Below are 22,631 nucleotides of genomic sequence, written 5' to 3'. Positions count from 1 at the left end.
GAGGCTTTCAGTAGTCTCTAAGGGGGTTTGTTTTCCCTGCCACCCGCTGGCATGACGTGTGGATGGGGGGCAACCCGTGTTGGACACTCACCATTACAAGAGGCGTGTTTGTTTCTGCCTCTTTATTAAGCCGGGCTTCGCTCTCCCAGTCCTACTTGGGTCTCGCTTACCCGGTCTCTTTTGGCAAGTGGCTGGGAAATGGGAAGGCCAGGTCCAGCGTCAGGCTGCAGGATCCCCCTCTCCTCTTGCAGTGCCCACCCTGCCGAAGCCTCACCCGGGTCCTGGTGGAATCCTACCGGAAGATCAAGGAGGCAGGCCAGAAATTTGAGATCATCTTTGTTAGTGCGGACAGGTAACGTGAGCTCGGGAAAGTGGCCGTGCCGTTCTGTTCCCTTTTCCAGAGGTTAACACACATTTCTCTTACCTTACACGTCTCACTCCCTAAGGGTAGAGCATGGAGATGGGGGTTGGGCAAGGCTTATCTGGGATGATTGGCGAACGGCCAGATACATTTCAGATTTCCTGTCTGAAGGGGAGCCGAGAAAAACCTGTTCTTGCTGTAAATAATTGTGGCATGTCCCCTTCCAGCCTGGGTCATTAGAGATTAGGATGCGATTTTCTGATTTGTTCAGCGTTGTGGGTCACGATGAAAGGGCTTGGAGGGGAAGGATGGAAAGAAAAGAGCCAGAGGCTGATGGAATGTGACACTTGTCTGGGACGGCTGTGCCATAATTTCCCTTCGCTCTGGCCACGTCCTTTGCCTGGGGGCTGTCCTAAAAACAAGAAGGGCAAAGTCTCCTCCTGGAGTACCTCAGGTCCTTTTCACCACAACTTCCTCTGCTGCGGGCCCTCTTGCTGGTTTTACTCGTCAGCGACCCTCCTTCATCACAATTACGTACAGTTCAACGACTGTTGACCAACGTATGTACCCCCGTAATCAGCACCGTTAAGTATAGAACATTTCTGTCATCACAAAGTGCCTTCTCAGTCGTCACCCGCAAACCCCAGCCCCAGGGAGCCCCTGATCTGCTTCTTATCACTGTGGTTAGATCTGTCATTCTGAGAGTTTTTTTAATACAGGGAACCATAGGCTTCTGCTTGGTTAAGAGTGTGCCCCTGTGCACGGCACTGTTACCCTCACGGAATAGCAGTATCATGGGGAACAGTGTCGAGTACATGTAGGCTGCTTGCAAAAGTACCACCTGTCTCTCTTGAAAAATGAGAAGTTGGGCCTGAGTTAAACTGGTAGGACCCAGAGGAGCAGGCTACTTGGAATGGCCTGTCGGTCTAGTTCACATCCGCCTGTCGTGGGGAGGCTGTTGCTTCTTGGTGTACACCAGAGGGGGTAGAATAGTTCCCTCCCATAGCCTGGTGTCTGCGGAGCACGATGATTCGGGGTGCTGGCCATAGCTTGGTAGAAGGCGGGGAGGACCCCGCGGTGGTGCTTTCAAGGATAACAGAGCCTTGCTTCCATGTGTGACTCTGTAGGTCCGAGGACTCATTCAAACAGTACTTCAGTGAGATGCCCTGGCTTGCTGTCCCCTATACCGATGAGGCCCGGCGGTCACGCCTCAACCGGCTGTATGGAATCCAAGGTAGGCCTTCCTGACTCCATGGGGCTCCCCGGAGACCTGCCCGTCTGGGCTCACTGCATCTTTGGCTTTTCTTTTAGAGGGAAAACGACATCTTTATTTCCATAAATGTTCGTGTTCCTTACCATCTTAAAAATGACGTGCAGTGAATTCTATGGTATGTAAATTATATCTCATTAAAGCCATTAAAAAAAAAAAAGTACTCGTGCAGGTGAAACAGCCGCTTCTCACCACCTGACCTCGTGTGCTCTGATGCACTTGGGCCATGGAGCGAGCACACGCTCCCAGATGACTTGGCCAAAACCCTATCCTGAGGGTTCACCTGTCACACAGACCTGGGAATGGTCTTTGGTTCCATCAGTCAGATTGTGAGCCTCAGTTTCTTCATCCGCAAAGTGGGCATGATAAATCCCTGCCACAAAGAGTCTCTGGGAGCATTCATAGGATAAGGTATATAAAGCATTTCCTGGTTCCTGAAGCACAATAGTGAGGGCTGAGTGGCTAGAACCTGTAGGTGAGAAAACTCATTTCCTGAGAGTGTTGAAAACTTGGACTTAAAAGTACTAATCATGGTGTTTTCTGGAAATAATGATTATTAAGTGAGACAAACTGTGTTTTTTTTTTTTTACCATTTTTTTAAAATTTTGTTTTATATTATGTTAGTCACCATTCACTACATCATTAGTTTTTGATGCAGTGTTCCATGATTAATTGTTTGCGAATAACACCCAGTGCTCCATGCAGGACGTGCCCTCCTTAATACCCATCACTGGGCTAACCCATCCCCCCCACCAAAACCCTCGGTTTGTTTCTCAGAGTCCATAGTCTCTCATGGTTCGTCTCCCCCTCTGATTTGCCCCCCTTCATTTTTCCCTTCCTACTCTCTCTTTTTTTTTTTTAACATATATTATTTGTTTCAGAGGTACAGGTCTGTGATTCAACAGTCTTACACAATTCACAGCGCTGACCATAGCACATACCCTCCCCAATGTCTATCACCCAGCCACCCCATCCCTCCCACCCCCCACCACTCCAGCAATCCTCAGTTTGTTTCTTGAGATTAAGAATTCCTCATATCAGTGAGATCATATGATACTTGTCTTGCTCTGGTTGACTTATTTCACCTAGCATAATACCCTCTAGTTCTATTCACGTCGTTGCAAATGGCAAGATTTCGTTTTTTTGATGGCTGCATAATGTTCCATTGTATATATATACCACATCTTCTTTATCCATTCATCTGTTGATGGACATCTTGGCTCTTTCCATAGTTTGGCTATTGTGGACATTGCTGCTATAAACATTGGGGTGCAGATGCCCCTTCGGATCCCTACATTTGTATCTTTGGGGTAAATACCCAGTAGTGCAATTGCTGGATCGTACGGTAGCTCTATTTTCAACTTTTTGAGGAACCTCCATACTGTTTTCCAGAGTGGCTGCACCAGCTTGCATTCCCCCCAGCAGCGTAGGAGGGTTCCCCTTTCTCCGCATCCTCGCCAACATCTGTTGACAAACTGTTTTTATTCTCTATTATGTGAATACCTTCTTCCCAGCCTTCATCCAGCCAGGTTTTCTCTTGGTAAAGCACTTAACTGACCTATTAAGAATTAAATGCATTCTTCTATGTCGATTATGTCTCAATTTTTAAAAAAGGATTAAACTCATTTCCTTTGTAGCAGTAGTACCAGATCCTGATTAGCCCTAGGCAGAAACAGCTAATATTTGAGTTCTCAGTGCTTCTTATAGGGAGTAGGAGGGAAAAAAAAAGACAAATCAAAATTTTGTCCAAATTCCACAGCTTAGGAGGGACTCATCAGGTTCTTTAAGCTTTTTCTTCATCATTTAGAGAAAGCATATGGCTTTGTTTGGAGCTAAGGTTTCAAAACAATGAACAGTTAATTTTATATCATTGCTTTTCCATTTCAAATGCACATAAGAGTCCTCTAGGGATCTTGTGAAAATGCAGATTCAGATTCCCGGGGTCTGGCTAGGAGTGGGGCTGAGATCCTCCCTCTCTAGCAAGCCCCCAAGTGACACTGATGCTGGTGGCCCAGGGACCACTCTTTGGGTATTGATAAGCTAGGTCTGTTAACCCTTCAAGAATTGTGGAGGCTCATGCCTCCTATTAAGGAAACAGATGAAATCAGTTCCCTTCCCAAACAAAAGCTGAGTGATAGATAAGAATTGTTTACTGGTCCAGAAGGAAGGGTACCGGGTTGAATAACTTAAAGAAGATGTCACAGGCTTATTTCCTTCTAGCACTCTGTTTTTACAGAGACTTAAAACATGCGTGCCTTGACATAGGAGCAGCATCTGTTGAGATGAGTATCAAGAGTGACCTTTGGCCAGTGGTACTGAACAGAGGGTTAAATTGCCCCTTTGTGAGGATAAGTTAAACTTAAGGTTTCTGAATTCATTTATTCCTTCATTCAACAAGTATTTACTGAGAGCTGACTAGAGGATGTCTGTTCTTCCAGGCAGGGGAGATATAGTCTTGAGTAAAAACAGACCCAATCCCTACCCTCAGGGAGCTTACAGCCCTAGAAGGGAGGCTCACATCCCATCAGTCAATTGTACAAATAAGTGTAAGTTGCAATTGTGAGTGCTCTGAAGGAAGGTGTCCCCAGTGCTAGCAGGGCCTGTAACAGGGAATCCGGATTGGTTGGGAAGATAAGAATGTTATGCTCAAACTGAGATCTGGAAACCGTAGGAGTTGCTTTAGTAAAATGGAGAGGAAAGAATGTTATCGGCAGAAGAAACAAAAGCCCTGCCAGTGTAGGGCTGCTGGGAATGAGGGCTGGGATGTGACAGAAGAGACTGGCTTTGGCCCTAGCAAGGGTCCTCTGCTATCAAAGAGTGTGACAGGGAAAGGACAGGGCTCGAGGGTTTTAAATGTTCTCCTCGGTCCTCTTTGTTCATTTAAAAAACACACCTTCTTCCTCCTAGGATTCAAATCTTCACCCCAGAGGTAACTCTGTGTGTCACTTAAAGGAGATGTGACAGTCTTGTTTTTTTCCTAAGATTTTATTTATCTGTTTGTCAGAGAGAGAGCGAGTGAGCACAAGCAGGGGGAGTGGCAGGCAGAGGGAGAAGCAGGCTCCCACTGAGCAGGGAGCCCAGTGTGGGATTCGATCCCAGGACCCTGGGATCATGACCTTAGCCGAAGGCAGACGCTTAACTGACTCAGCCACCAAGGTGCCCCGTGACAAGCTTATTGTAACTGCATAGTGGAAAAGGGGTGCAGCCAGCCAGTGTGAATGTCCCTCAGCCTCAGTCCCTGGGTTGTGACTAGAAGTTCTTGGAGGGGCTCGAGGTGAGACCCACTGGTAGGCTGGCTAGTTCCAGATCTTGCCTTAGCATTACCTAGATTTTGCGCCCAACAGTGTCCATGTTTACACACGGCTGTGCCCTGCTTCTTCTGAGGACCATAGATTTCTCATCTTGGTCCTTGCAGCAATACAGAGACATTCCTGAGTTTTCTCTATTCCCTATTTTCACCATACACACCAGTAGGTGTCTTTGATGTGTGTCTTCCTCTGACACCCCTAACAAAGGCCCTTCAATTATGTTCTGGCTTCTCCTGCCCCCCTCTACCAGCTTCTGTACATGTCTGTGGGCATGCGCATATTCACACACAAATGTGCACAAAATGTGACTCTGAGACATGCTTGGGCCTTGGAGCATACCCTCACAGATGACTGGGGAGGCATCTTAGAGGTACGATCCAAGAAGAACGTCAACTGTCCTACCTCTACCAAGCCTGGGACATTGTTGCCTGTTTCTTGTTTTTCTCCACCCTCATTGATACCACCTCTCTAGTCCAGGCTACCAACAACTCAGTTCTGTCCCTACCTCCGGCTGAGTGACCTTGAACTTATCCTCTCTTTTCTCAGTAAAATTGAGAGGCTTCAGTGTTGGGCCTTAATAAATATTTAACTGATTAACTTGGGGGGAAAAGGGAGGAAATTTCATTTTACAATAAAAATAACTTGGATGTCAAAAAGCTTAAACAAAGGCAACCAACAATATTAATAACATGTATGGCTAATAATCAATATCTTTCATAGAGAAAGAGATCTCCCTGGGGGGGAAAAAAAAAGAGGGGCGCCTGGGGGGCTCAGTTGTTAAGTGTCTGCCTTCAGCTCAGGTCATGATCCCAGGGTCCTGGGATCAAGCCCCACGTCTGGGCTCCCTGCTCGGTGGGAAGCCTGCTTTTCCCTCTCCCACCTCCCTTGCTTGTGTTCCCTCTCTCGCTTTGTGTCTCTCTCTCTCTGTCAAAATAAATAAATAAAATCTTTAAAAAGAGAGAGAGAGAGAATTGGGCACCTGGGTGGCTCAGTTGGTTAAGTATCTGCCTTTGGCTCAGGTCGTGATCCCAGAGTCCTGGGATTGAGCCCTGCATCAGGCTCCCTGCTCAGCAGGGAGTCTGCTTTTCCCCTCTCCCTTTGCCACTCCCCCTGCTTGTGCTCTCTCTCTCTGTGTCAAATGAATAAATAAAATCTTTAAAAAAAAGATAATTTAGGGGCGCGTGGGTGGCTCAGTCGTTAAGCGTCTGCCTTCGGTTCAGGTCATGATCCCAGGGTGCTGGGATCGAGCCCCGCATCGGGCTCTCTGCTCGGCGGGAAACCTGCTTCTCCCTCTTCCATTCCCCCTGCTTGTGTTCCCTCTCTTGCTGTGTCTCTCTCTGTTGAATAAAAAATAAAATCTTTAAAAAAAGAGAGAGAGAGATAATTTAGTAAAAAGTATGTATAGGATATGAGGTAGGCAATTCATCCAGTGCATTGATATGATGTGAAAAATATTCAGCATAATTTACTTCCATGATTTACAGATGAAAACACTGAATTTGTATCTATCTTATTTGCAAAGAATGCCCACCACCCCCAACATCCCCCCTAAAAGATAATCCCCAGTGTAGGGAAGAGAGCAGACTACTAGTAAAAATGTAAATCAGGACAACCTGTCAGTAGAGCAATTGGCAATATACATCAAAGGCCTTTAAAAATCTACAGAACCTTTTAGAAATCCCACTTACTGGAATTTATGCTCCGGACATTATCCTATAGTGCCCAGCAGAAGCTGAACTTCTCTTAAGCCAGTGGTAGAGTTTTGTTTTTGGTTTTTTTCTTTCATCTTTTGTATGTGTTGACTTCCGTTATGGACCACATTTTTTTTCCCCCTTTAGCCCCTAGAAAACCCAGAGCTGAATTTGTAACCATGTTTAGGACTTTGCAAAACTCACCTTTTCTGTTGCATGCCCTTGAACTTAGCTTCATTTACTCTTCTCTGTTTTCCCTTCAGGAGGATATTTTCATCTGTTTTTATTGGATTATATCACACACTTTTTAAGCAGCCTCCAGCCCTTTTTGGAAAAAAGTAGAGTAGATTTAAATGCATAGGAATCTTATTTCTTGAGCTCCCACTAACCACCAAGCGCATGCACTGAGCTCTGTGGGAAATAAGAAACCAGAAGAGTAGCCCGGTGCAGCCCTTGAGTGGACAGGAGGAGATTTACATTGGCAGATATCTCAAGAACAGAGTATGACAATGTCTTGAGGATCTAGAAAGCGTTGGTCCAACAGGTGCCATTTTGTATGAGGGCTTAGAAGACTGCCACTTGTCCCAGAGGGCGGAGCAAGTGCTGGGCCTTACGCGGCCACCCTGCCCCACCACAAGGCCACTCCAGGCAGAGGCACATTCTTTCTGAGCCCGTGCCATCAATGAGCAGAATCTTTCCTCCCCGAGGTAGAGCCCTTTCCTGGATGGCACGATACCAGCGTGATGCAGGTATGACACAGAAAAGCAGTCTCAGAAAGAGGGATCACAAGCTCTGTAAGATTCAGCACAAGTTGTGGATACACTGCTAGGCCTGGAGGGTGCCCTGTAAACTGTTGGGCAGGGCACAGAAAAATTAAATGGATCATATTCTGCCTGCCTTCAGCCAGCAGAGAAGGGAACTCTCAGATTCCCCAGCTGCCAGCCTATAAAACATTCTGGACGGAGTCGCCACGGTTGTTAAGTGTGGCCCAGGCAGCCGGAAAGTGGCTGACCACCCCTGAGGAGGAGGAGAATGGGGAGTTCTCAGAGACACGTTGACTTGGCACCATCCCTCAAGGCCCTGGCGGTGTGGGGATGAGAAGGACGCGTGTGGTCGCGACTGCAAGGGGCCCTCAGTTGAGGATCAGCAAGCTGCCCTGGAGAGGCCCTGTGTGCAGGCAAGCAGCAACCAGCCGGGCGCAGTGAAAGAACGTGCGGTTCGGGCGAACCCAGCTCCCACCAGCGAGCATCCTCTGCCTCAGGCCAGCCCCGCTGCGGCTGGTTTGCTGGCTTCATGGCACACAGCCCCTGCCATCTGCGCTAGTCCCTCATCAGGGCGGGCCTGTCCGCTCTCCTAGCCCCCAGCTCCCGCTGCCTGGCTCTCAGGTTTAGTCTCCCTGGCACAGTGTTTGTGCTGACCGCTTCCTTGATCGCTGACCTCTTGAGCTAAGCCTTAGGACTCATTCCTGCAGGCAGCTTGGCAGGCATTGCATGCTGACCTTGATCTGCCTGCCTCTGGCCCCATCAAGCCAGAGATGCACTAAGCACAGTGAAGTGAGAGTGTAGAGAGAAGCACGGGATCCTTCTCAAGGCAGCACCTAATGAAGGGCGGTGCAGTGGAATAATCTGAGTTCTGATGAGACTCTGGCTTGGAGCTGTAGAACCAGGAAGGCTTCCTAGAAGAGGTGGCTCTGGAGCAGAGCCTTACCAAGTGGATGGGATTTAGATAGGGAGGGTCTAGGGCAAAGGTCAGAAGAGGACGCCTGTGGTGTAGCGTAGGGCAGAGTGGGCAGTGAGGTCAATGATGCCACCTCTTAGCGAGCCTCTAGCACCATGCCCCATGTCTCCTCGAACTTGACCCTTTGCACTTTGCAGCCTTTTGAAATTTTTGATTAAAGTTGTGACCAGTGCCATAGTGACACTTAATCTAGACTGGAAGAGAAATCCCAGAGGCAGACTGTCTGCTGATACTTCGGATGGACACTGAGCACCCACTGTGACCAGGCCTCACACCGGGGTTCGTGACGGGCCTACCTGTGGGGAGAGGGACAACTGGCCCATGTGGCTTCTGCAGCCCGGGGCCCATCTCCCTGCCTCTGCCTCCCTCCAGCCTCATAGGGTCACTTACGATCTTCTGCTTCATGGCATCCTGCGGGGTCCATGTGCATCAGGGGTCTGGTTTCTTTCTTTTTTTTTTTTAAGATTTTTTATTTATTTATTTGAGAGAGAGAATGAGAGAGAGAGAGCGCGCACATGAGAGGGGGGAGGGTCAGAGGGAGAAGCAGACTCCCTGCTGAGCAGAGAGCCCGATGCGGGACTCGATCCCAGGACTCCAGGATCATGACCTGAGCCGAAGGCAGTCGCTTAACCAACTGAGCCACCCAGGCGTCCCGAGGTGGCGGGGGGGGGGGGTCTGGTTTCTATTGTAAGTGCATGTTGTTGGTAAGCTCCCGTGCAGCAGTGTATACTGATCTTACCAGCCAGCTGCAAGTCCAAGTTCTTACAAGCACAGACTCTCCTCGGAGATGGCGCAGGTTCGCGTCTACACCCCCGTAGTAAAGCGATACCTCAGTAAAGCCAGTCAGATTAATTTGGGGGTTTTTCAGTGCATATAAAAGTTATGTTTACACTATAGTGTGGTTCTTCTTTTTTTTATTGAGTGTTTATTATGTGCCAAATGCGGTTCCGTTTTCATATGTCTTAAGTCAGTTAATCCTCCCCATGTGATCAACACCATGCGATAAAATCGTTGTTCTATCCTGTAGTCTAGTAAGTGTGCAACAGCATTATGTCTAAAAAACAACGTACATGCTTTAATTAAAAAATAGTTTATTGCCAGAAAATACTAACCTGTCAGGCGAGCTTTCAGCAAGTTACTGATCACCAATCACAGATCACCGTGACAAATATAATGCTGATGAGAAAGCTTAAAATATCACAAGAATTACTGAAGTGTTGACAGAGAGACGTGAAACGGGCGAACACTGTTAGAAAAATGGCGCCGACAGACGTGCTTGAGCAGGATTGCCACTAACCTTCACTTTGTAAAAAACGCATTATCTCTGAAGCGCAGTAAAGCGAAGTGCCATAAAACAAGGTGTGCGATAAAACATCCCGCTGCCTCCGACTACCCAAACAGCAGGTAGAGAAGATGCACAGCCTGTTGCAGGGGTGGTGGTGCTGAGGACGTGCCTTTGCAGCCTTGCACGGACGGGGCCGGAGCAGAGCAATGAGGGTGTGGAGCAGGGGCCGGCCGGGGCTCACCCAGGGACCCCAGGCTGAGCTCCGTGGCAGTCCCCCTCCTCCCTGCTGGTGTCTCCCATGGTGCAGTCTCTCTTGAATTCCCCATTTCCCTCCTTTCTGCCAGGGAGCATCTCTGCAGCACCGTCAAGTTCATAACTCCGAATGTCTGGATGACTCCCCCATCCCTTTTCTTTTTTCTTTCTTTTTTGTTTTTTTAAGATTTTACTTATTTATTTGACAGAGAGATAGAAAGCACAAGTAGGCAGAGTGGGAGGGAGAGGGAGAAGCAGGCTCTCCCATGAGCAGGGAGCCCACTGCGGGGCTCGATCCCAGAACCCTGGGATCATGACCTGAGCTGAAGGCAGACTCTTAACTGACTGAGCCACCCAGGCGCCCCTCCCCCATCCCCTTTCTTCTTTCTTGTTAGAAGAAATATCCAGGCTTTCTGAGATCCTGCCTTTGTTCTTCTAGAGTCTTGCTTTTGCCTCTTCCATTTTTCCTTCCCATTTTTGCCTCCCTGTCTCTCTTTCTCTCTTAGTTCCGTGTCCTCCGTGGAATGCTCAGGACTCTCTTAGCCATAAAAGCTACTGTCTCAGTTTGCTTGGGCCGCCATAACAGACACCATGGCTTTTAAATAGTTGAAACTGATTTCTCATAGAGAAATAAGGATGGGACGTCCAAAATCAAGGTGCTGACTGATTCAATTCCTAGTGAGGGCTCGCTTTCTGGTTCGGAGATGGCCACCTGCTTGCTGTGTCCTCACATGGTGGAGAGAGCGCTCTGGTGTCTCTTCCTCTTGTTATAAGGACACTAGCCCTGTCCAGTTAGGGGCCCCATCCTTATGACCTCCTTAACCTTTACCACCTCCTCACAGGTCCATCCCCAAATACATTGGGAGTTAGGGCTTCAAATGTGAATTTGGGGGTACCACATTCCATCCCTAACAGCTACCATTCCTCTCTCTTTTTCCCAAACATCAGCTGGCACCTCCTGTTCGTGTTTAACTTAACAAAATGTGGTGATGTGCATATAAGATGCCAGATGCTTATCCATTCGTGAACTCGTGAAAAAAGCAAAGGCTCCTGACCTCATGGAGCTTACATTCTTGCAGAGACAGGCAGTAAAGACAATTTTTAAAAATGAAGTGCATGGTGTATTGAGTTATGAGTGCTGTGGGTTAAAAAACAGAGCAAGGTAAAGGCATTGGGAGGACAAGGTATGGATCACAGTTTTAAATAGGGTGGCCAGGGCCGGCTCCATGGAGAAGATGAGAGATTGCACCTGGTGGTTCTCTGGGAGAGAAGAGTGTACCAGGCAGAGCAAACAGCCAGCGAGAAGGCTCTGGGGCGGAAATATGCCTGACATGTGTATGGAACCGTGTACCTGGAGCAGAATGAGCAAGGGGGGAGTTTGGGGGGGTTAAGACCAGAGAAGGTCCCCCTAAGGGCCTTTGTTAATAAAACTTCAGCTTGCCCACTGAGTGAAGTGGGCCAGCACTGGGGGCTTTGGGCAGAGGAGTCCCGTAAGCGAATGGCAGGGTCCCACTGGTTGCCATGCTGAGAAGCAGGGAGAGGCATTGGGACGTGGTTGTAGGCATCCAGGGGACAAGATGGCGGTGCTCGGGGAGGGAGAGCGGCAGTGGGGGTGGCAAGATGTGGCTGGGTTTTGTTTTTTGTTTTTTTTTTTAAGATTTTATTTATTTATTTATTTGAGAGAGAGAATGGGAGATAGAGAGCACCAGAGGGAAGAGGGTCAGAGGGAGAAGCAGACTCCCTGCCGAGCAGGGAGCCCGATGCGGGACTCGATCCCGGGACTCCAGGATCATGACCTGAGCCGAAGGCAGTCGCTGAACCAACTGAGCCACCCAGGCGCCCGATGTGGCTGGTTCTTGACAGAATTGGGGGTCAAGTCTTAGAGTTTGACAGATCCGATGTGGGATGTAGAGTAAAGGAAGAGTCAGAGACGGCTCCACGGCTTCCTGCCCAAGCAGCTGGAAGGAGGCAGTCCCCATCAGCAGAGCTGGGAGAGCTGTGTGCACTGGATGGGGGGCATGTGGGCAGGAGCCGTACGGAATTCAGTTGAACGGTAGCTTAATTCTGACCACGTTGTGTCTGAGATGCCCATTAGACACTCAAGTGGTGGTGTGGATTTAGTGGTCTGGAACTGGGAGGGAGATGGGCCTTGAGATACAAATCTGGCATTCTCCAGTCATCCCGTAGATCAAGTCTAAAAGTGGATGAGGTCTCATGGGAATGAGTAGGGATACTGGCAGTCAGTGACCTCCGTAGCCTCCTCTTGCTTCATTTGCTTTTGTTTTTGGAAGTCTCTTCCTGGCTCACTGAGGTTGCATGGGTCCAGCATCCGGGCTCCTCGCCCTCCACCTAGGACAATCTTCGCCTTTGGAGCCCTTGTAGTTCACGTCCCTGGTGTGGTATCATTTCTGAATGCTTCTCTCAAGTCTTGGAAGCAGGTCACTCCTTGCCAGGCTGTACCTTCCCTTGGTTGGATTTTGCTTTTGTTTGCATCTGAGGATATTTAAATGCCTCCAGTCCAGCTCTGATACCTTTGACCTTGATGGAATTGTCTATTCTTCTACACTCATCATAGCATCATGGAACTCTGAAAATTATTTTTGATTGAATTCAGAGTATTTCTGAGTTCTGTGTGACTCTGTGGTTACAACTTCCGAAGTCATTCAGCAGATGTGTTTATATGTATGTCTGGATATTCTGGGCTGTTTTTTATTCACAGCACTTCTTTTTTTTTTTTTTTTAAGATTTTATTTTTAAGTAATCTCCATGGGGGAGATGTGGGACTCAAACTTACAACCCTGAGATCAAGAGTTGCACACAGAGCACCTGGGTGGCTCAGTTAGTTAAGCAATCTAACTCTTGATTATGGCTCAGGTCTTGATCTCAGGGTCATGAGATTGAGCCCTGCATCGGGCTCCGTGCTCAGCGCAGAGTCTGCTTGGGAGTCTCTCCCTCTCCCTCTGTCGCTCCCCCCACTCGTTCACTCTCTCTCATTCTCACTCCCTCTAATAAATAAAATTTTTAAAAAATCTATATTGAAATAAAAAGAGTTGCACCCTCCACCAACCGAGCCAGCCAGGTGCCCCTACTCACAACACTTCTGATACCAAATGTGTGTGAGGGTTTCTCCCCCCGACACTCACCTCCCGGGTTCTCTGACACCACCTGGGTGTCCTACAGGTCAACTGAATTCTGATACCATCTACATGGAGTGAGTGTTGGATCCCACAGATCTAGCACTCAGTCCCACCAGAACCCCCATACTTTAGACATTAATCATAAGTCCAGGCCTCACATGCTTCTGACCAACTGGCCATAAATCAGGGGTTCCCATGACCCCCTCCTTGGGTTCAGTACTTTGCTGGAATGGCCCACAGAACTCAGGAAAGCAGTTTATTTACTATTATCAGTTTATCGTAAAGGCTACAAGCCAGGAAGAGCCAGATGGAGCTGATGCCGAGGTGTGTGGGAAGGGGCACAGAGCCCCCATGTCCTCTGGGCACGCCACCCTCCCAGCATCTCCACATGTTCACCACCCTGAAGCTCTCTGCCCCCACCAGTTAGGGGTCTTTCTGGAGATTCCATTACAAAGATAGAATTGATTAAATCACTGGCCATTGTGGATTAGTTCAACCTCCAGTCCTTCTCTCCCTTCCCCAGAGGGCAGAGGTCAGGGGGGCCGGCTGGAAGTTCCAACCTTCTAATCAGGCCTTTCTGGCCACCAGCCCCCACCTTCTGAAGCTATTTAGGGGCCCCCCAGCCACCGGTCATCTCACTAACATACAAAGACACCTATCACTCCCAGATTCCAAGGGTCTTAGAAGCTCTTGTGTCAGGATCTGAGATCAAATGTTGAAAGATCAAATATTGTAACAGGAGGTACCTCTCACCCCTCCCTCTCAGGAAATTACAAGGGTTTTGGGAGCTTGGAGCCAGGAACTGGGGATGAAGACCAGTTGTGTATTTATTATATTACAATATCACAGTGTATACACACTCCACACGTATGCAGGGTCAGTAGAGGGTTCTTGCTGTTTTGAGGATCCAGTCTTCAGCAAATCCTGCTGGGCTGTGTCTGGGAGAGCTCACGCTCCCTGGTTGGCTCCCTGTGTGCCCCAGGCTCCGTGATTCCTCCTGAAGTCTTCTGATGAAGGTGCTTTCACAAAGCCACACTAGGTACATTCCCCTGCCCACACCCGAGCTGAGCCACCTCCACCTGGCCCGTGCCTTACAGCGAGCAAGTAACCTGACCTCGTGGTCACTTTGTGTACTGAGGCACCTGAGGACAGAGCTTCCCTGTGTTATCCCGACAAACTCCAATGAAAATGGGTAATGCGGAAGGGACCCGGGATCCTCTGAGCATCCTGGAAGCTGGACCCAGAGCATCGCTGGATTCCGAGCACCACCCAGCATCCTGAAGGACGCCCTGCATAAGATGCTTTGTTGAGGTGCCCATCCAGCAGCTTCGCCCGGCCACCTGGGCTCACCGAGGCCCTGACCTTACTTCGTCCCACGGGAGCGGCCCTTTTACTCAGAGCCCCTGGCCTCCCTACTCCCATAGCTTTACGCAGACTGGGGAGTTTGCAGTCCTATAAGCTGTTTAAAAATGCCTTTCTAAGAAAAGGGTTTAGACACACTTGGCAAAAGGCAAATCCCATTAGCAATTGTCTAATCCTGGCTGTCAGAGAACACCGTATTCTTTGCAGGGAGGCTTAGCACCCCTTCTCTCCTGGGTTGGGGACCCTAGTGTTTTGTTCATCCCCTCCCCTCTGCTGACCCCGACCTTTGGGGAAGGCAGACAGCCTAAGGGCTGTGTAGGGGACAGATGCAGGCCCCACCTCCAGGAGAACAGCCCTGGAACAGGAGGGTGCCTCCAGCCTGGCTGCCCCGGGGGGGCGGCAGCATGAGGGCCCTGGGCTGCAGGATCTCCTTCTCCGGCTTCTCTGTCGCCCTCTTTCCCTGCTCCTTATCTTTCTCCTTCTCTTCTTCCCTTTCCCTCCTTCCTTTTCCGACTCCGGCCATCCTCTTCTGTCTTTCCCAAACTTGACCCTCTTTCCCGCCTCCGTCACAAAATGAATTTGAGGCAGAACCTATTGATTTTCCACAGAAACAAAGCATCTGGAGATCGTGTTTTTCCATCTGTGGAGGGTGAGGGGCCAGTGATGGTGTGTTTCATAGATTGAGCTCAGTGTTTGAAGGGCTGGCCCCGTGGGCCTGGGGATGGCAGGCTGGGCACTGTCTCCGTGTCCCATTCTGGGTGTCTCGTTTAACTGGGAGAACATAAAAAAGAAAAAATAAGAAAAGACAAAGGATAAGAACAAGCTCCCTTGTGGCCACCACCTAGAAGTGACCATTTTGCCTCAGGTGTTTAAAATCTAAACAGATGGGAGCGTGAACACAGACAAAGGTGAGCTTCCCATCCACAGTGCTTTGCTCCTTGCCCCAGGGGAGATGCTACCATCCGTTTCATGTGTATCTTCATAATTGGTTTTCAAATTTTTGCTGCATATGTATGAATCCATGAATAATATATAGTTGTGCCGGGTGTGTTTTTTAGAAGCATACTTAAGTGCTGACATGCTGTAATATCATTCTATAGCTTGCTTTTCTCACTAAACATTGTACATTCAAGGTTTCTCCTTGTTGATACTGATCTCTGGTTCATTTCTCTTCAGTGCCGAAAAGAATTTCACTGCGCGACTGGACCATAGTTTACGTAGCTGTTACCCTGTCGATGGACACTCGGTTGTGTCTGGTTTCTCTGTATCACAAGAACAGTGCCATAAATGTCTTTGTGCCTCCCGACGCAGACACATGTCCAAGCAGCTTGCGGGCTTGTGGGCCAAGTTCAAGTAGGCCAGAGCCATCCCTGCACCTTGCCTTGCGATTCTCCCGAGTTTTGCCACCCAGACCAGCCGCCCTCTCCCTCCCTGAGCTCTCCAGGCAAGGGCTGGTTTGGGGCAGTCAGCAGGCAGTGCAGAGGGAAAGTGGCAAGCGGTGTGGCCAAGGCGTGGCCTGTGTATGCGTCCCCGCCCGACTGCCCTCCACTTCTGTTTAAGCTAGTACACATTTATCGTAACACTGCCTAAGACAACTCAAATCTGTGTCTCTTCACCCACATTCCTGCCTTACTCCACTCTTGTTTTTCCTGTTCTGAGTCCCTTTTGGTCTCTGTCCACAAGCATACATACTTACCCAGAGCTGTAATCGTACACACAGTGCTGGGTATTCTCTACTTCCTACCTAACGATATATTACAAACCGTTTCCACCTTGCTCTAGTCTCCATGCTGGGATCACGCATGTTGCCCTGCCGTGCACCCTCACCTGCTCTTCCTGATGAGGGGCTGCTTTTCCTCCATTTCTCTTCCAGCTCCCAGCAGTCTTTGCATGACAACTGCCAGCCCCCTCAGATCCTGTGGCTGTCTAGAAGCAGAGGAAGAAAGCCCTTGGGGTGACAGCCCTGCCCAGCTGCTGTCCGGCGGCCCAGAGTGCTGTATGACGGCGCTTCCCGGCCGCAGGCCCCACCACTGCCACCTCCTTCGAAACCTCCTTCCCGGCAGCTGAAAAGCCCCACACTGCCTGTAGGACGGGCTCAGGACACATGGCTTTGAGACTCTTTTAAAGACTCCCAGGCTCCTCCCAGGAGGAAACCGTTGGGAGCAGGCTTTTCGGCCTTGCTCTTTCTTCTGCAGGTTTCGAGGGAGACCATGAAGGGGACTCTTAGGCACTGCTTGTGGTCCAGCCCAGCTCCCCAGGGCAGGGGGCTTGAGGTAGAAGCTCCCTCGAGGAGCGGGGGCGTGTTATGTTCTTCCCCCGAGCGTTAAGCTTGGGATGGTGTGAGTGAAAGAACGCCAACCCCACGCGTGGTAGACATCACGCCGTTCCTGGAACGCTCGCTGCAGCGTGGACATTGTCTCTGCGTTCTGTTTCCTTAGCTAACTTCCTCCAGCCAGCACGGAGGTTGCTGTTTATCTCACTAGACCAAGGCACCAGTCTTCTATACCTCTGCCTTCCCATGAGCCAAATAACCCAGGGATGACCAAAGCTAATAATAATGAACTTCTTTAAAAGAAGAGCTAGTATTGATGGAGTACTCATCGTACACCAGATACTCTGCTTTCAGCATTTTGTACTTGTCATCTTGTTCATTCCTCACAACACTCAGTAAGAGAAGGAGACTGTCTCCACCCCCCTGTGACAGCTGTGGAAATGAGGCTCTAAGAAGTTAAGTGGGGGCGGGGGGGGGGCCTGGGTCTTCCTTAGAATTCTCCCTGTACTTTGCCTCAGCCATCCCGGCCATCCCAGCTGGGAGCCAACAAGCTCAGGCAGAGATGAGATCCTCCCTTTGCATTCCCTTCAGAGAAGCCCCTCGCCAGCGTGGAAGTTATTTTGTACAATGGCATCGATTAGAAATTTTCCATTCCCTTTCAGTTTCCCATTAGAGGCTTTGCCCTATTTTCTCCTCAGAAGGCTCTGCTTTGGGGAACCTGCTTCAAGGGAGGGGAGCGGGGAATGCTTGCTGCGGGGAGGAGAGGGAAGAGGGGTGGCAGCCCTAGCCTCCCTCCACGTGGCCTTGAGGAGGAAGAGGAGGAAGTGCAGAAAGCTGTGGATGCGGGGGGCCTTCCCTCGCCTACTTGCCCTACTTGCGAGAGCCCCCATCCGCATTGGCCGGGTCAAAAAACAACAGGCAGACCAGGGCTCCTGTCTCAGCATGGCCACTTGCGGCCCGATGACCTTAGGTGGGTGACTTGGCCATCCGGGGCCGTCTGTTATGGGGAGTAAGGAAGTAGCGTGGCCGTGCCAGCACCGGGCAGATGTGCGGAGACACGGCGCTCCTGTTCTTCCTGCGGCTCATCCCTGGACGAAAGCACACACACTTAGGGCTCTAGGGCCAAGCCAAGCCAAGATTGGGTGCTGGCAAGGGGGCCTGGCCCAGGGCACGTGCCTGAGAGGGGCCTCTCCGGGCTGATACCTGACTGGGCTTATTGTACCCACTTGCTTTCTGTTCCTGTACCACAGGCACACACACCTTGTTCTCTTGGGCTCTTCGACGTGGCCTTTGGTGCTCAGAGCACAGATACGGGTGGGGACTTTGCTTTTGTACAGCTGCGGGGAAGGGCTGGGGAAAGCCAAGGCCCAGGGATGCTGTTCCTTGGTGGAATCAGCTGAGGCCCCGAGGCCCCCTCAGCAGCCAGCTGGGCGCTTCATGTCCTGCCGGTCCCCACCAGCAAGGACTTCAGAGAGGCCGCAGCCATGGTAAGCGAGAAGGCCCCTTAGAAAGGAGTCCCTTGGAGAAACTGAGGCACCAAGCCAGAAACCAAGTGGGTTTCTTTGCCTGCAGGTTTTACTTTTCTTCCCTTCTCTGTCCTCGGCCTGCTTGTCTTCCACAGACCAACTCAGCATCCCATGTCTGGGCTACAAACAGGCCCACTGCTCTAACCGTAGCCGTGGGCAGGCCCCGCTTTAACCCCACGCTTGGATTTGCCCAGTCGGAAGCACAGCACCTCTGATGAAAGGACTTCGCCAAAGCAAATTTGAGATGGGGCGCGGCGATGGGAGGCACTGGCCCACAGCCGGCTGGCCTGTTGCGGCGCCCAGCTGCATCCTCGGGGATGGGGAGCGCAGACTCTGGAGGCTGGCATGCAGCTCTAAGGATGAGGCTGGAAAGGCCCCAAGTCTCTTGTGCTCTGTGTGACACACAACTCAGGAGGCCTGGCCGGCCCTGAGAATGTCCTAAAAGCCCCCAGGAGCCCCGGCTGCCCGCGTCTGTACATGATGCGGTGGGAATGACAGTTCTCCAGAGCCCTTTTCTCTCTGGACCTGTTCTCCGACACGCCAAGCCACTTCCTTCTAATAGGTGTGAACATAATGGACTTGTTTAAATCCTTCTGAAGACAGGCCCACCACTGCATGCCTGCTGCGCCAGCAGCCGCACCAGGTTACAAAACACTAGGGCCATTTTCCTGGTCCCTCAATACCTGTCCCCTCCCCCACCCCCCCACAGAGAAGTGAAATGTCAGTGGAGCAAATTATCACTGAATACTTTGGAATCTATAAATATTAAATTGCTGTGGCTTTCACTGGCCCATATAAAATTAAAGCTCTGGTCAGCTCCAGAGGAGAGGTGGCTGGTTGGGGGTGGGGTGGGGGGGTTGGGGGAGGGGAGCTGCTGCCAGTGGAGAGATAAGTGTCTCCAAAAGGGCAGAGCCGTGGCTGAGGGCTGTGGTTGGTAGGGGGGACCCTGGCTGGGGGAGAGACAGTGGGCAATGGGGTACAAAGAGCAAGGAGGTAGAAATCCCAAATGCCACTGTAACCCAGGATGGGGTGTTCTCTGTTTTTTCACTTGGGGCTTTATGGTTGGGGATGTGTGTGGGTTGCCCAGAGTTGTGTGTCGCACTTCTTACTCCAGCCCCAGACTCTATAAAGTCAGCACGCTCCCTCCAGGGACTGTCCCCCTGAGAGCGGGTACTAGAACCTCCCCAGGCAGCAGGGCTGGAGATGGGGGTGGGGTCGTGGGCTCACCGGCAGCCAGCTGTCCCCTGTTGTGTGCAGCCCCTGCCCCAGCCTCCTCCCCTCCTCTGGCCCCTTTGCTCCCACTGGCGGGGTGGCCTGCCTGTGTGCGGACACCCACTGCCCAGGTTGATCTGTGCTGGCTTGGGAGGGTGTTTTCACACCACATCGGTTAGGTTTTAGGTCCCCTGCAGGTGGCAGGGGTGTCTTCTGCTTGAGATCTCTTGAGGATTTATTGAGTGCTTCTGTGTGCCAAGACCCCATGCCAAGTTCTTTAAATGCACCCCCTCGTTGATCTTTACAAAGTGGGAGGAGGGAACTGTCGCACATTCACCACATTGCAGGATGCTGAGGCCTGGAGAGGGGAAGTGAGTTGCCGGCTTCCCCGTAGAAGTCAGAAGTCGCAAGGGAGTCCTGTGGCTGTTCAGTGGCTGAGCCTGGAATCCCGCCCAGCACCCCCGGCACTTCCGGACTCTCAAGTGAGCTCTCTTTCCCTTGCAGGCATCCCCACCCTCATCGTGCTGGACCCCCAGGGCGAGGTGATCACGCGGCAGGGGCGTGTGGAGGTGCTGAACGATGAGGACTGCAGGGAGTTCCCGTGGCACCCCAAGCCCGTGCTGGAGCTCTCCGACTCCAACGCCGTGCAGCTCAACGAGGGCCCCTGCCTCGTCCTGTTTGTAGGTAGGAAGCCCGGCAGGAGCCCCAGGGTGGGCTGGACACCACGGACCTCTTGTGTGTGTGTGGGGGGGGGGGGATGTCCGTCCCTGCAGCTTCTTTCTGTCACCAACAATGCCAAGCCTGGGCCTTTGTCTCCCCCAGCAGTCTTGCTTCTGACCCCAATGATTTATTCATGGCTCTGCCCCTGCGGGAGGGGTTCTGGGAGCTGCCGCTGTGCTTGCCTTCCTGGACTGCCAGCTGAGAAGAATAGGTCAGGCGGGAGCCCGGCCCCCACGACCAGACCCATTGTTGGAAGGAGGCGGGCAGCGAGCACAGCAGCTGCAGGGGCCAGGCCCCCTTGGGCGAAGGCCCCCCGCCCCCAGCCTCAGGGCAGCATCTCTGTGGCCGGGTGCCCCTCTCAGTCGGCTCGCTCTCTGCTCAGTGGGTGACTGCTCTGCGGGGTAGAAGACTCCAGAACGTCCACTTCAGGCTCTCTGCAGCCCTGTGGGATGACCCCTGTTCCTTTTGCAAACGGAGCGACTGCTGGCCAAGGGCCACCTCACCTTCTGCCTTGGGACGTGTTACTCAGCTCCAGCTCAGAATAGTTTGGGGTCCTAGGACCAAGGCTGAGATGCTGCCATACCCACTTAGACTGATGGGGTTGGTAAGGGAGGTGCTCTGGAAGTCTGGTGTGGGGGCCCCCACAAGGGGCGCCAATATGCAGACTCACGGGAATTCTTACACAAACTGACTTGCAGACTGGCCCCTGTACTCGGAGAACAGAGGTCTCCTGGGGAAAGATGGCCTTGGGGAGTCCTTGTCCTCGGGGCTTTGCTGCTGGCCCCTGGCTCACACACCCACACCCTGGGGCCTCTGGGAAACAGTCCCGAACTGGGGGACAGTTGCATCTCACTGGGCCTCTGTAGATGTTGGTAAGGAGGTCCCAGAGAGGCAAAGCGAGTTCCCAGCATCGCAGAGTGGGTTAGATGTGGATCAGGAATACGTCCTGCTGCGTCTGCACGCTGCGGGGGGCAGTGGGGCATTGCTGGGCGAAAATCCTGCTGCCTGCCTCCCCTTCCCCGCTTTGCCGCCCGGGCAGTTGCTCTCGTTCTGGGTTACAGGGTCCTGCAGGAGTGAGCCCCAGGGCCCCGGAGTGTGACTGCCCCCACGCTGCTCTTTCACTGGAGGCAAGAAATGACTAAAGGGGGCTCTGGGGCACCTGGGCAGGCAGTCCATCCCCTCCCAGGCGAGTCCGGCCAGCCGTGAAGTTGGCTTTCCAGGGGTCCCAGTGTCACCCCACTGCCACAAAGCTGCTGACAGGACTGCAGTCCTGACCCCCCGCCACCACCCCTTCTGCCATTTTCAGCAGGAAGTCAGATCCGAGGTCGTTCTTTGGCTCTGTGATTGAGAGAAAAACTACAAGGGCCTCAGGTCCTGGCCTTGGGGAAGCTCAGCTTCCAAGGCCAGTTTGTGCAGAATTCGGTGGAAAGAATCGTGGCGCCTGGAGTATTAGTGACACTCGGGGAGGAGCCCAGTGCGGTGGTGCCCATGCGCCACAGACACACCCTCCCGTACCCCGGAGGCGAGGCCTGTGTCCCAGGGGAAATCTGGTTTCCATTCAGGGGCTGCCCAGATGGGCATTTCAGGCCCAGGACCCAGCTCCCTCAGGGGGCGCCACTCCATCTGCTCCACAGACCAGTGCCTCTTGTGTCTCTCTCTCTCCATTACAGATTCTGAGGATGATGGGGAGTCTGAGGCAGCCAAGCAGCTGATCCAGCCAATAGCCGAGAAGATCATTGCCAAGTACAAAGCCAAAGAGGAGGAGGCGCCACTTCTGTTCTTTGTGGCGGGGGAGGTGAGTGCCGCTGGGACCTGGCCCGCTGGCTGCTCAGCGGGCCAACTTTTGGGACAGGAGTGATGCGGCTCTAGGGGATGTTTGAAGGAGCCCCGGGATCTGGGGTGGAGAACCCACAGACAGGTGTGGCATGAAAAGGTGTGTCATCCCGCACAGAAAACCATTTCGTGTCGCTGCTGTACATTCCTCCCTTGTTTGCCACTCAGAGCCGCAGGGTGCCCTCTCAGGGAGGGGCTGCCTCTTGCACCTCTACCCGCCCAGGCTGCTAGGAAGAGTGGCAGCCACAGAGATGGTCATCAGCACTCCCTCCCTCCTGGCTGGGTCCGGACCAGGCCCTGGACGCTTTACAAAGCGTCTGCTTGGCTAGTCCTTTGGCCCTGGCCTGCAAAGTGGGCTCTTCCCATGGCAGGCATCCACAGCTCAGACCAGCATGTCTCCAGCCAGCCCGGGAGAGGGTGCTGAGGTTGGACACTGCTGCTGTCCCAATCTCTTTTCACCCCAGGCCTGTCCCTTGCAGGCCTCCAGCTGGGATGGACATGCACAGAGGAATTCTCACAGGGTGAGAAGGCCGGGCGCTCAGCTGGGGCCACCTCCCACAGGTGCAGGAGCCTCTATTCTGCTGACGCGGGGATCCCTGCAAGATGGCTGTTGCCGCTCTGACTCAGTCCCCACCCCCAGGAAGCCCGTCCACGCATGCTCCGCC

At 51.9% G+C, this 22,631-nt stretch overlaps 1 protein-coding gene across 3 annotated transcripts in view; it reads left to right on the top strand.

The window, feature by feature from the left end:
- NXN (nucleoredoxin) overlaps nucleotides 1–22,631 on the top strand; it is a 149,541-nt gene that overhangs the window by 121,083 nt on the left and 5,827 nt on the right. For 2 of the 3 annotated variants that reach the window (XM_025851454.2, XM_073879321.1), the window contains exons 4-7: nucleotides 252–352; nucleotides 1,489–1,595; nucleotides 19,918–20,097; nucleotides 21,804–21,928. In XM_025851454.2, coding sequence (XP_025707239.1) covers nucleotides 252–352; nucleotides 1,489–1,595; nucleotides 19,918–20,097; nucleotides 21,804–21,928 — 513 coding nt within the window. Of the gene's footprint in view, nucleotides 1–251; nucleotides 353–1,488; nucleotides 1,596–19,917; nucleotides 20,098–21,803; nucleotides 21,929–22,445; nucleotides 22,488–22,631 lie in introns of all 3 variants that reach the window. The other variant, XM_073879320.1, reaches the window with a different exon arrangement.

The sequence above is a fragment of the Callorhinus ursinus genome, unplaced genomic scaffold, assembly GCF_003265705.2.
Source record: "Callorhinus ursinus isolate GAN/ISIS: 27379988/994484 unplaced genomic scaffold, GSC_fseal_2.0 scaffold34, whole genome shotgun sequence".
Lineage (NCBI taxonomy): Eukaryota > Metazoa > Chordata > Mammalia > Carnivora > Otariidae > Callorhinus > Callorhinus ursinus.
Note: the sequence above shows the minus strand (reverse complement) of the source record. Positions and strands in the feature narration are given on the sequence as shown.